The sequence below is a fragment of the Argiope bruennichi genome, chromosome X1 (assembly GCF_947563725.1).
Source record: "Argiope bruennichi chromosome X1, qqArgBrue1.1, whole genome shotgun sequence".
Classification (NCBI taxonomy): Eukaryota; Metazoa; Arthropoda; class Arachnida; order Araneae; family Araneidae; genus Argiope; species Argiope bruennichi.
In genome coordinates this window covers 80,884,568-80,899,758 of record NC_079162.1, presented here as the reverse complement: position 1 = coordinate 80,899,758, position 15,191 = coordinate 80,884,568, and the positions used below count along the sequence as shown (strand labels likewise).

Sequence of the window (15,191 nt, the reverse complement as noted above, 5' to 3'; positions counted from 1 at the left end):
TCAGTGTCAACTCCAAGTGACAAAAGCTTTGTTTTTGATGACACAGAAAACAAACTGATAGGGAAAGAAGTCACTTATCGCCAGGCGGTTGGCAGTCTCATGTACCTTGCAACTGCTACAAGACCTGATTTAGCTTATGCTATAAGCATTGTTTCTGAAAATCCCAGGACCTCAGATTGGTGTGCTGTAAAGCGAATTTTTAAATATCTAAGAGGAACTGTAGATTTTGGCTTGTTATATCAAGCAAAGTGTCATCCCAATAAGCTTGAAGTGTACAGCGATGCTGATTATGCAGGTGATTTAAAAACAAGACGCTCAAGAACTGGAATGGTCTTTAAATTTTCATGTGGAGCCCTCTCGTGGATGAGCCAAAAACAGAAGAGTGTGGTGTTATCTACTACAGAGGCCGAATATGTTGCTGCGAGTGAGAGTGCTAAAGAACTAATCTGGCTGAAACATCTGCTCAGTGACATAACAAATCTCGAAACTCCCTCTCTTCTGGTACATAATGCTAGTGCTGTGAAACTCGCCAAGAATCCCGAATACCATAAAAGGTCCAAGCACATAGATGTCCGTTATCACTTTGTGCGAGAAAAATTCATTGATGGTGAACTGTTCATCAAGCATGTTCCTGGTGAAATGCAATTAGCAGACATCATGACTAAACCATTGCCTAGTGTTAGGTTCAAAGAATTGCGTACCTTGTTAGGACTGTTTTCATTTAATAGTCTTCTGAATGAATGTTAATTTAATCTTAAATAAGTTGTGGCTTGTGGAGGAAGTATTGTAACAACTCAACTTTAGCTCTGACAAGCAACAATTCAACTCATGTTTACCCAAGAATCTTTACTTTGTAGAATTCAGTAATAAAAACGGTTGCGTTGCTAGCTCCCAATATGCATTTTGTTTCTTTTATTTGTACTTAATTAATTGCTTTTTGTTTTTACCAGAATTTATCCATAACCTTAACACAATTAACTTTTCCGAATGTAATGATTGCGTTGAAGATTTACTGATATCTAATAGCCACAAATGCAAACAAAGAACGAAATTTCACATAACTGAAGCTGTTGAAAAATTATTTTAGATTGTCTACAAATCAAGAATGCCTGAACTTTCTGACTATTACAGCCAATGAACACAATGTATCAGAAAAAATTGATTTCCAAGATTATTAGAAAGAATATGTATAAAACAAATTGAGGAAATTTGCAATATGAGATTGTATATAATATAATGATAAACGATATGATTTGTTTCATAATTTTTTAACGTAATACTGTTTTGAAGTTTAAAAATGTTCAGTCCTATTATTAAAGAATATTTAAACAGAGATAAATTGTTTTGGCATCCTTTTACTATTTTTTTTAAAATAAAATATTTGCTATTTCGAGTAGTTGTAACATTTTTTAACTTAAAAATTCTTTTATTGAAAAATATTTAAGAAAGTCAACAATTTTTAAATACTTAATTTAGACTATTAAATAATAATTAATTTTAAATTATTATAATTAATAATAAATATAATAACATAAATTTAAAATAAGAATTAGTTAATTTAAGTGAAATAATACTAATTTAAAAGTTTGGATATGTATCTTTACTAACAAATTATCATACAAACATGAAATTGAATAGAAAATACCATTCAGTCCTTGGGACGAAGAATGCTGGTGCTGTTTATTCCAGTTCAAAAGGAATATAAATAGAAATACTTTCCCTTAATAGATCTCGGCTTATAATAAAACTCATTCTAGTTCATAAAAAAAGTCGAAGTGTCATGAACTCACGTCAAATTTTTTAAGTTGTCCTTTTTAAACTTAAACAAAACAAAAAATGATGTATTTGACAAGAAATTTTTTCAATTTTATTCCTGTTTAAATCGGAATTTGAAAGCTTGGATGCTGTAATGCCCATCCAATTTAGAAAATAAGCAAAGATAGAAAGAAATTGCCACTTTATTCCTTTGTATTATTAAAAAAAAAAAAAAAAAAAAAGAATAAAAAAGGGCAGAAAATTGATATATATCACATCAATAAAATAAGCATAAAGATGAACTAAAAAGAGCAAATAAGTTCAGTTCACATTACTTTCTTATCATCAGTATAATTTATCTAAAAGTGGACCTCGGAATAATTTAGCGCCAGTGGTTCGAGTTGTTAAAATCCGCGGTCCAGAAAAAACATTTATATCATTATCTCGGTACATAACATCTCTCTTAGCTAATAATAATATTTGAATCATATGATGCTGCTAATCATTTGTGACTTGAAAAAAAAATGTCTATTTGTTTTAAATAACATTTTATAATTTTTTTATATCTTAGAAATCTTACATAGCACACATAAGAAAAAAACAATTTATTGTAGCAATATAAATGATGAAAAATTAAAATTTATTTTATTTAATTGCTGAATTGATTTATGGTATATTTTGAATTTTCATTTACAAGACTGAAAATACCGTTTTGATTTTGTGAATAATAATCAAATAGGATATTTAAATCAAGACACTTGCATTTCAGTTTTTAAATAAGTTTAGATAATGCTTATAACTATACATATATTTTAAAAACAATTATCTTTAAGTTGGTGCATTTTTATAAAAAGATTTAAATTTAATGCAAGTTTGTGAAAGTCCAATAATAAATATTAATGATTTTGATAAGATCTAAAATAATAGAACTAATTATCATATTACAAATATTTAATACAAATTTGGCTTTATTTAAAACTTATCATTAATGGAATAATTTTAATATATACATTACTATTTTAGAGAAGTTTGAGGAATAACAATTTACACAAATAACAGCAATGGATTTTCCAAAAATGTAATTTTTTTTTTTTTTTTAATTAAAGGCAAATAATTTTTAAGTTGCAAATAATTTTTAAAAATATTCATAAAAAAATTAGTTGTTTCAAAAGAGTAAGAATGGAATATTAGTTTCATAATAGAATATTCTGTTGAGTGAACATTTGCACTTCGAATTTTCAAATGACAAAACAATACTTTAAGTACCCTGGAAAAATAATAATAATAATATATTATGTCCTAACAACTAGCATAATATCTTACGAAGCGTCCGAGGGAGATGCCATGGATACAGACGGGTTATACGACTTTAAAATATAAATAGTGTCTACATAAGTTCCTAGTGTTTGCAAAAAGAAATTAATTTTTAAAAGTTAAAATAAATAGTGAAGAATTTTAAAAAATCTCATTCTTGTTATTAAGAAATATTACAGTTACATATAAAGAATCAAAGCACAATTATAAGAGCACAACTAAATATAAGCAAATTTTAAAAAAGAAAGAAAAGAATAAAAAAAAGATATTCAGCTTGTTACTAGGACATTGAAAGCCCCCAAAATGTACTTTCACTGCTTACTTGTTTACATTTTGAGATAGGAAATTTGAATTTTCACAAACGCAAAATAAACTATAATTCAGTTTGAAAAAGAAAACTTTTTAAATAAAAGCTTGCATTCATATATTATTTATTTAGTGTTTGCTAGAGATATTAAAATAGCTTATAAATCAAACATTATTATCATAAAATAAATATTTCACAAAACTAATTTTAGAGCTACAATTTTTATTGTTTCATGATTTTTGCATAAAACATTCAAAGGAAGAAGCTTCGCATGCATCACATATAATTTTTTTTACAACATTTAATATGAATGGTAAGTTCTGATATTATATCTCTAACACTGAAAGATAAAAAAAAAAAATCCATAACATTTAAACAATGCTATGAATCAAACTTCGCCAATCATTGTAATCTAAACTATAACAAATACACAGATTGTACAGTAGAAAATATAAAACAAGTTCATATTTTTAAACTGAATAATCCAGGATCTTATTTTTGAATATATAACAGCAAACATAAAATACACTTAAAGTTATTTAATATTTGAATGCTGTAACAAGATTTTCTAACTCCCAAAGAAAACACTCTGAAATGCACCATCTAAAAGTCCAGATAAAAAGGTATAGTACAAAGAATTTTCGTTTTTACAGTATGAAAATCAAAGAATGGGAAAGATTATTTTTCTTACTACGACAAAATTAGCTCCTGTACCCAAGTAAATGCAAAGAACACAAATGTTGTTTCATGTATTTTTATACCATTACACAAAATATTATAGGACTCCAAAATATTGTAATAAATTTATTATGTTTCTTAATTCTGCAAATATCGAAGTTACAGAAATTAAAAAAACGTTTCTATGCTGCTTTTGTTGTTAAAATTTGTTTTCTTATCCTGAGTAAACAGTAACTATATGACTGCTACATTTCAGTTTTTTTATAAGATTGAAAGTATTTTATTATTTCCTTTTTGCTTTCTCTAACAATCCCAAAATCCTAAGCAATTTTCATCTGGCTTTATATCATCCAGTACACAAATTTTGAAGTCTAAGTATCCTCATTTTGAATCCATGTTTCGCTTTTAACTTATCTTCGAAGTAATACGATGAATACAAAAATATTTATTGATATTTTAAGAATCTTTTAATATATATGTTACGATAATATGATTAATTGGTTATTTTTAATAATAACCGGTCAATATGATAAATTGAATTATGACTTTTACTGGTTGTTACCGATACATTTATAACTTTTTAAATTTAATTAAAAATTTATTTCAATTTTAGTATTTTTAATATAAAAGAAAAGAACTGAAATCCAAACTTGGAATTAATCTGGGCTTTAAGTGGTTTGATCAGGTTTGTTTAGGGCAGATTTTGTAAACGACTAAACATAACAAGACATTTTTTGGCAAGCATTTGTACATCTATATTTGAAATACCCTTATTGGTCTGCTATAAAATATATTTGATATGGATTCAACACTTATTTATTAAATTATAACAAGTAATTTATATATAAGGATTGTTTACAAATTTTCATTAATATTTAACTTTTTCATTAAAATAGGTATGCTTAAAAGATGAAATAGAATTCAAATTTAGCAAGGATTCAAGGATTATAGAAAATTTCACTAACAGTTAAAGCATCATAACATTATAACAATGTTCAATTTAATCACATTCAGTATAGATAGATTAAATAAACAATAATTTCGAGACTTTTTGAGAAAAGAATACCTTAAACATGTTTTCATATTAATTTTATAACATGTTTCTCTACCTTCAAAATGTATTGTGCCATAATAAAAGTATGACATACAAAAAAAGTAATGAAAATAGAAGGACAATTCTATAGCTGCCAATAACAAGATTATACAAACAATTTATGCTTTTATTTAAAAGAAAACCATTTACAAACAAAAAACAATTCAATTCATTGAAGATTCGAAGCAAATTCCAAGTGAGTATCACAGAAGTTCGTGTTTTGGGATAAAACTAAAGCAATTACTATGTCAACTCTTTTAAAAGAGTTTTCTTATAATTGCTTTTATTAATGCGACACATTAAAGAAAACATAAAAAATATACTCTTGTATGTTAAAAATACAATTTACATGTGAATATCTGTACAACAAAAGGATTTTTTTGAAACAGATTATTTCCCTTTTATTAAAATAAATAATACAATGCAACATCCATAACTTTAAAATTTACATTCAAAAATAGATTTAAAAGATAAATTCTTGATACAAGAAAATAGCATATAAACCATTTCATTCATTTCACATGCACTCACATACACACAACTCACAAATATTAAAATGTAAATGAGCCATTTCCAGTTCAAAATCATCTTAAAAAATAGTAAAGTTTGTGATATTTCAAGTTCTTTAGCACTGTAAAAAAATTCAAAAAGGGTAGAATTATATAAAACAATGTTCAACATGATCCTCTATCTAAGTTCAGATGGCAAGATCGAAAAATCTTGTTTTAAAAATACAAAACAGCATTTTATTGGAAATATTTTACCAGAAATATTCCATCACTATAAAAATATTGCACAAACATCAAGCTACTTTTTGTACTTTCCTATCCTGTTGACAACATCTTCTATCTTGGCAAAATCATTGTAATACGATTGCAAACTATACATTTTCTGAGAGTTATGAGTTCTAACATTTAGTATTTTCCAACTTTCAAACAGTTTCAAACCATTTTTCAGAGTGTCCAAGCCAAGGGATTCTTCTGTTAAAACATAAGAAAAATTCATTTAAAAACAAATATTTTTACAATTATAAAATGTTACTATTAAATCCAACTTTCTCGAAGAAAATGTTCAAAATACACATAACTTTGTACAATTAGGCAGCATATACAGGTGCGCCTTAAAAAAAAAATGGAAAACCCGCTTATTTCCTTAACTAAAGCAATGTTTCTTCAAACAAAATATCCAAATGTATGAAAATATTATGACTTCTGTGAGTGTGATATAAAAAGTTACATAAAATAAATTTTTATACAGTCACCCAAGAGAAAAAAAAATGACAATAAGCAAAATGTTTTTCTTACACTCCTCTATAAGGACATAAAGTTTCATGCTTTTGTCTGTAAAATTTGCTGAAATATTAAAATGCAAATATATTGATCTATAATTTTTTATATCTCTGACCTGTTGTTTGAGTGAGACTTCCGCTGTAATTTTCAGGTATAATATAAATATCACGGAAATATAAAGGGACAGAATCAAAAAATAATAACGCATTTATTAGCTTTCATTAAATTAAAAAAGGACAGATAATACATTAAACAAAGTGCTTAAAAATTGTTCAAAAGGAAAAACCTTTGACAATATTTATATAAATGCGATCGGATTCATTACTAGTGACATACAGACAGGCGTTTTCAAATCATCGGTGAAGATCTATAAAGTGTGTACATTCAAAGCCAATTCAAACAAAGCCAAAAGAAATATAAATTCAAATATAAAGCCAATTAAAATTAATTGAATACACAGGTCACCACCATTCAACACACTGTTGTACAAAATGGAACGAATCAGAGTATAAAAAAAAATCTCATGCTACATATTTAGAGAAAACTGCCATTGATGATAATTACCTTGTAGAAAATGGAATTTTATCGTTCCAAAAGTGGCAATTCTGAAAATTGATGCTTCCATCTGGACTAAAGCAACATTCGTCTGAACAAATTATATTTTTCAGAATAGAAGGATTTGATTTTACCTAAAGTAGGGAGCAGTTGTAAAATTTTAGATTTCGATCATGTAGTTATCCATTTAAGTGTTGTAAGAATCTATGGACACTGTATGGATGTCAATTATTATGTTGAAATATTCTCTATACAGACGACTTCGGAATATCGACTACTGAATTGATTGTTCATACATTAGCATGAGAGTAACTTGTGAAATATTCCAAAATGTCATTATTTGCATCACACGCATATAAAGCCTTATCTTCCCCATTCTTCTCCAAGAAAGAAAGGAATCTGATTTTGTAATCACTAAGCTTTTCTGTAAACACATTTCCCAGATGGATGCCTAGAATTCGGGCAACGACGTTTGTAATTTACAACTAGATCAGCATTAAGATTACATACAATATATCCAAACGTGTCTTCTGTTACTGAAATATGCCATTTTTTAAAGAACACACAAGTACAAGCAAAGATTTGCGAGATTTATTATTTATATGTCCGCGCTACTTTCAACTAGAGGCGATAAATTATATTAAACAATTATATAAATTTTTTTAAAAAAATGTTAGAAATCAGTGACAATATTAGAAATAAAAAAAAAAATCTTACCATGGAATATCTGCCCCAAATGAATTTTCTTTAGCCCAAGATTTTTGATATCTTGAAGTAATTGTGTCTCTAAAATTAAAATACAGTTAATTTATGTGGCTGGAGAAAAATGATTAAGATGATATATTATTCAAACTATATATCTTAAAGAGTGCAAAAAAAAAAAAAAAAGTGCAGCAATATTCAATATATTTTAAAGTTAGTGGCAGCTCATCCTTTTAAGATGCAAAGCAGCTGCACAAAGTATTTTTTAAATATGCAGTTTCGCCTTTTATCGATTCTGCATATATTTTTCACTCCGAGAGTTTGATAATCATTGGAAAAAATACCCCCCCCCAATAAAATAGAGACAAGAAATTAATCATCAAGCATAAAAAACGCAATTTAAGGCTTTCCGGCGGGAAGTACATATAGGTACCCAAGTGATCCACTACTGAGTGTTTTATCTGCAAACTAAAGAGCCTTTTCTTCCGATAAATTAAGAGGTATTTAAGCTGTAATCCGACCAAACCCGAATTGGAGAGCGCTGTTTTTTATATGAAGTTTGCTTTCCTTCTCAGAGTTCTTGTTTCTTTGTACAAATTCTCTGTATGAAATTCGCTTTTGACTATTGTTCCTTTGACATAAATACATCTGGTTTAATGCATATGAATTTTTTTTGTTAGAGGTCACTTTCCGAAAAAAAAAGTACATAGATAATTTTCAAAAATGTTATTCATATGAGGGGATCAATAGTTAAATATCACAAGTGAAAAACGATAGAGGCCGCAGGTAATTTATTGCATATTTTATTTAATATCCATTTTAGGACAAGCATTATCAAGCTGACTAGGGAAGACGAAAGTGTATGTGCAGGAAGGGAGAGGTTTTGATACTCTTATTTATTGAACCATCATTTCAACCTTTATGTAATTTTCTATTGACAAAATTATAAGGAATTTATATCATAGTTATTTAATATGCTTGAAATGCAACGAATTACATATCTGATTTTGAAATAAAAAGCTTTAGGATACTTATAAGTAAGGTAGCGTTTTCTTTAAATCGTAATCTTTTAATAAATATTTTTTGCAGCGCTGCAAATTTCTGAGCTGAAAACGCCTCCAGTAATAGTTAAAGTATTCAATACATTACATCTCATCAGCAGATTTTCAATTTTATCAACTCGCACATTTACAGTTGCAAAATACAGTACTTTTGTAAAATGCCATGATTAAATTCAACCATTTAATGAATTTTGAATATAAACCATTCAAATTACACATCATAATAAGCTCGAAATGTTTACGCAATTACATATACAATGTTATTGAAATTAAAATTCTCAGAGTAAATGTTTATTAAGGGTCATAATGTCACGAGATAAAGACACCAAATATTTCAGACAATGCAATCTAGAATTATTAAAAAAAAAGGACAAAAATTTGCCAAAAGGAGACATTGTCTAAAAAAGAAACGGGTGCCTTAGTGCAAACGCTAAAAGAGGGCAAATGCTGCTCAAATAAATGTTTCCAATTCATTTGCAGATCATGCTGACCTTAAGTCAAGGCTCTGTTAATCAAAATTTTTACCAAGATGGAGACAACTCTGCTATTGTAATAAGAACATAAGCCGGACACAATTGACAACACCCGTTTTTATGACACAATGAAATAATTATGAAAGGTGGCGTCGTAAAAATAGAATTTCACCTGGAGGAGGATGAAAATTTGTGAACTCTACATGAATGGAAGATATGACTACAACAGATATTGAAGAAACAAGCCGAACACCATATGGCATTTTGAGTATAACAGTTTCTCTTAGTCAAAATTCTATTATTCAAGTCATGTAACAGATTTTTAATTATTATCCATTAATCATAATTTACTAATTGTGTATAAAAAAAATAGGTCCAGGAAAGATTTATGCTGTAAGTATAATATAATTGAAATTCGCTGCTGCTTGGTGTGGAATATAGTATGGATGGATAAGGCCGACTTTCCCCTGAATGGTTAAAAATCACCTCTGTCGACTTCTGTGCCTTCCAAAAAACGTGCAAACACAAGCTTTCAAACATGTTCTATCAATGACAAACAGCATCCAGACATGCTAATAACCTTTGTGAACTCAGAATTGTAATATAGGGTACAATTTTTAAGTAGGATTATGCACCATCTGACATTCATTGTGACATTTAATGCATTTAACAGGAATTAAAGTAAATTTTCACTGTTGTACAGGTGAACAGCAGTTTATTGCCTGGTCTCATCACTCTTCTGCCTTACTGAAAACTCACAAACCCAATCACATCTAAGACAGCATATTCACAAAATTAATGCAGATTTAATGCATTTAGTATATTTATTATTTTTGTATATTGCATTGTTTTAAGATAGTTAAGGGATGTAGAAAGCTATGGAGGTCATGCAGAAAATTTATATCATTTCACTGCAAAAATGGGCACCTTTATTATCTTTTTTTTTTTCAAATATCCTTTTTCAAAGAATACACGCTAATTTGAACTCTTCTACCGCTTGTGCAACAAGAAAACGTTATAAAACCAGGATAGATATAGCTGTTTTGAAATAGTTTCCTTAAGCTAGGTGTTAAAAGAGATAAAATGAGCTCAATATCTGGGAAAAACTAAATGAAAAGCTGAGTTAGCCACTTTTGCAGTTACAAGGTACATTTCCAGATTGTTCTAATGGTGTTGATGTGTGAATTATCAACAAATTTTGCAATAATTATTTTTAAAAGTAACCTCAAGAATTCTAATTTGAAATTTTTTTGTCTAAATCTCATGGCATTATGCATCCTATAAACAACTTAATTTTAACAATTAGTACATCTGACAGGATTCGTTGCATTATTTGGACGTGAAAAAAGACAGCTTGAAAAGCAGAATGTAATATGTTAACAGTTTATAATTTACAAATTACATTTAGAGTAATAGAAGTGTATTAAAAATAAATTGCTTATTTTACCTAAAGGAAAAGCACAAATTGCATTCATGAATTGTTTAAAATATAAAAATTATTATCAGAACAAAGAAAAATATATAACTGTTTTCAAATATATTAAAAATGAAATAATGCACAGGATTGTTATAAGGTGAAAAAAATCCATTGCGTGAATTACTATCTAAGAAATGGAATTTCATATTTTTAAAGGTTTTATAAATGGGAAATAACTTTCTTCAAAATGAATTGTACAGAGAAAAATGATAACAACTATAATTATTTTTGAATATTTTATCCAAGTAGACTAATCTTCAATTAATTAAGAAATTGCAGCCCATAATTTTTAAAGTAGAAAACTTTATTTTTATATTGACTACAAGATATAAAAAGATTAATTGTGCAATATAATGAATAAATTTATATAAATTAATTTATATAAATTGACATATTAAAAATATAGTAAAAATATTACATATGAAGAAAATTAATCTCAAGAATGACAAAATTCGATTTCGAAAACGTCGATATCCGCGTTTCAGTAAAAATATATCATGTATGTAATATTTACGTAATTTAAAAAATAAAAACAGTAACGAAGAATGTTATTTCAAACCTAAAATGAAAGTAGCAAAATATTCCTATGACTAATGAAAATTTAGAACAGATATGATATTCAAAAATTCGATTGAATAAAAACAAATTAGCACAATTTTATTTAACTTTTAGAAAATTAAACAAATAATCAATTACCTTCCATTTCTGAATCAATAAGTTTATATAACACACCAGCAACTAAGAAATAAGATTCTATGAAAGGTGACAAAACACATTGCAGAAACTGAACAGTGTTATTACCATCATCTAGATTTAGCTGTGAAAAAACACCAAACATTAAAACGATGTACACAGAGAAAAAAACATTAAAAATTACACCTTTAAAATATTTGAAATCAAATTTAATAAATAAAATGTAATAAAAATAAAGGCTCTGGATACAATTAACAAATGTAATGAATGAAAGTATTTATTTCCTTATCAGAGTTCAAAAATCAAATTGATTAAAAGGCAGTCCTTGTTAACAACATAATAGTTACTTGATTTAAAAAAAATTAAACTCATGATTCAGAGTTTCTGACAAAAAGAACACAAAATCTTTTTACCTTTATTTCTTGTTGCAGCTCAGCATGATTACCGTAAGCAAAAAAATCATCCATTTTCGAATCATTAAGAATAAGTGAATCATTTTTATCTACATCTGATTTCTAAAATAAACAAAAACAGGTGTCAACTGACAAATTAATATATTAAAACAAAAATTCAAAAAGGCATTAATAAATTCAAACTTATTTTGGCACTTTTCACCAAATTAGAGCTCTGAAGAGAAAAACAAAGAATATAAACAGTAAAAATGAAGTTATTACTGACCGACTGATAAAAGCACTGTTTGGATATTTTGAAGTTAATCCGCAAAAGTTAATGAAAAGAAAAAGTCTTTACTTTTTATATCTGGCATAAAATATGCCCTCGGCAATTTATCGTTATTTCTGGTAATTATTAAAAAATACGACATTTCTTTTTCCTGTATTGTCAATATCACAAAGCGAATACTAAATCAAAGCATTCAGTAAGAAGAAGGATCAAGAATATTCTGTCACTTACTAACTCACGGCAATTTGTCATTAATCAGTACTAACGCAATATGTGCATAATATACCACACTGTTGCTCTCTCATGCAATTTCTATATCAATCAATGAAAACTTAAAAAACAATAAATAGAATATCAAATTGACTTTAAAAGTTTAAAAAAAGTTGAATTTATTACATTCTCGTTTATAAACTTTTTATTTTACAAAATTTGTCTGTTGTCTTATATAAACATGCAAAATGGTAACACTACAATAACGGAATATAAATATTTTAAATGATTAAGGAATTTGTTTTTAAATAAATGGTCAAAGCATTTAAGAATATATGCTTACCGTTCATAGGAAAATAAACTAATTTTTAAAAAAAAGCACTCGAATCTCTATAAAAGCATTTTAATACAAATACTCACTTTTATATGAAGTAATGAATTGTCGAGTAGATCATCTATAGTAGCATTCAATACCGTACAAATGCCTGTCCCAGGCTGAAAAAAAATTACTAAATTTTAGAAACTTTATCAATATCATGTCTAAAAGAGATTTAAAGAATACTATACTCACTGGAGAAAAAATGAACTCATATTGCAAAATACTAGAAAGTTCTAATGAGTATTTTAGTATATCTTTTCTGAGCACATAATCTTTTCTATCATCGGCATTTTTCCTGGATTCCTCAGGGAGTAAAGAATAAATTGCATTTACTGTAAAAAAAACTTACATTAGTGAGGAAATAAAACCAAAGCCAATATTTTAAACAACTTACAATAAAACACACACACACACACATATGTGTGCATGACAGCTAAAAGTATATGTTATAATAAGTATAAAATTCACTGAGCATTAATGTCATATTATTTTAATTCAGTTATAAATGATAGTACTTATTGGTAAATTTGTATACAGAACTATTTAATCGAAATATTTATTTCAATCATCCTCCCATATCTTAATTAGAAATTTTTTATAGCAGAAGACAGGGGTCATCTGTTTTCAGAGAATCTAAATTTTAAGAGTTTCCAATAGATTATTAAGAAGTAAAAATGCAAATAACTGATAACAATACTAATGTAAAGAATACTATGTTTAGTGTGATAATTATGCAGTTAATAGAGAGGAGGGAAATGCAGATTATGCCTTGCATTTCTCGCAACCATATATATATTGATTTAAAAACAAATGTCAAAATAACTGTTAAAGTCTACCGAATAAAAAGTATTCTTACACTGGAAAATAAATCATTAATAAATTACTTTTTCAATCAAGTCATAAAACAAATGCAATGAAGTGTAAAAAGCTCTGTAATGAATACCCATTCTAATAAATTAACAAGTAACAGAAAGTCATAAATCTAATGATCACATTTCTTGAAGGGGGGGGGATTATATAAAAAATTTAGCGCAGATTTTATTTGCCTTTAATTTCAGTGAATGCTGACTTATAAGCCTCAACTTTAATTTTTTAATGGGGAAGTTGTAATATTAATGAGGAATGAAAGCTGCACTGCATTATAAACTCAATAAATGACAAATCTTTTTTCACCTAACTTTTATATATGTGTAAAGTAATAATTCCCTTTTCATTTTTTTTCAGATGAAATAGCCAATGAAGAAACCATACAGATTTCGATCAATTTAATTTTACATCTATTTTAAAACAAAATTGCTAGATGACATAAAAACCTATAGAGTAAAATATAATTCTTTAGTTGGTAAGAATAATCTCAGATTAATATTGTATACTCTCTAAAAACAAAATGAATTGCAATATGAAGTTTTGAAGAAGTCTAATACAAAATTCTGAAGATGTATGAAATGCAATACAATTTGTAATAAACAGCAAAAGAGTTTTTAAAAAATGACATCAAATGAGGTAAAACAGATTTCATTAATAGTTAGAAGTAAAAAACGGTAAGTCACTACTGAAAGATTACAAATGTACAATGTTTTTGAAAATAGCATTTTCAAAAATGTATGTAAGTTTAAATATCTATATAAATACCTTCAATTTCTGTAGTACTTTATATATTTAGTAGCGATATTTTAAAAAGCTATTTTAATAATCTAGATAACTTTCTTTCATTTGTCCAAGTTTTATTACAGAAAACAAAAATATAGAAAATTTCGTTCAATAGGCGGTTGAAAGAGTACAACTAAACAGTTTGACATATGAAAATTTTATAACATGTAAAGAATGGAAGCCAGCTATCAAAACAGCTATGTCAAAATGTGGATAAATTTTTTCAGTTAGTAGAAAAACTTTATTATAAATGGTAAATAAGAAAAATAAAGGAAAAAAGAACGATTATGAAAATAAAAAAAAAGGCTTAAAAACATATTTTTATTAAGGAGAGAAGGATAATAAATCAGGCAAAGTTTTCTACCATTATTTGATTTCTGTCAAGATTTTTAGGTCATCAACACAGAAAATACATAATCTGTTTTTGGGTGCATAAATATGATTTCTGCCTTTTTCTTTAGAAAATGACTCGCAATAATTCCTAAATGTTTCGTCGAATGCGCGTCGTATACGGCTTGAATAAACATATTTGTAATTGGGACTTGTAAGCCTTTTCGTTTTTCTGAAACATATGCTTTACTAGAATCTATAAACGTTTGAGACAGAGTGTATTTCCCTTTAAAAACTAGAACATTTTTCTTTCTTTCGGGCAACAAACGAATTCTGCGAAAAATAAAAATATGATTATTTAAATGAATCCAATTACCATACCAACATTTGATATCTGCATAGGGATAAGTCTCTCTATAGAATGGGTACTCTGCATGGAGCGAAATAAATAATAGCCTGAAGATGCAACACTTATTAAATACAGTGGGGGGAGCAACATATCTTAATGGAGTTATTCTGAAACTTCCAGCAGTATGTGGGCCAC

At 27.4% G+C, this 15,191-nt stretch overlaps 1 protein-coding gene across 8 annotated transcripts in view; it reads right to left on the bottom strand.

The window, feature by feature from the left end:
• Positions 1-3,856: 3,856 nt before the first annotated feature.
• Positions 3,857-15,191, bottom strand: part of LOC129958292 (glycerol-3-phosphate acyltransferase 1, mitochondrial-like) — a 121,593-nt gene continuing 110,258 nt past the window's right edge. For all 8 annotated transcript variants that reach the window (XM_056070664.1, XM_056070665.1, XM_056070662.1 and 5 more), the window contains 6 exons: positions 12,860-12,999; positions 12,709-12,783; positions 11,811-11,912; positions 11,401-11,521; positions 7,709-7,777; positions 3,857-6,127 (listed from right to left, as the gene is read on the bottom strand). In XM_056070664.1, coding sequence (XP_055926639.1) covers positions 5,955-6,127; positions 7,709-7,777; positions 11,401-11,521; positions 11,811-11,912; positions 12,709-12,783; positions 12,860-12,999 — 680 coding nt within the window. In that variant the 3' untranslated portion in view covers positions 3,857-5,954. The remainder of the gene's footprint in view (positions 6,128-7,708; positions 7,778-11,400; positions 11,522-11,810; positions 11,913-12,708; positions 12,784-12,859; positions 13,000-15,191) is intronic.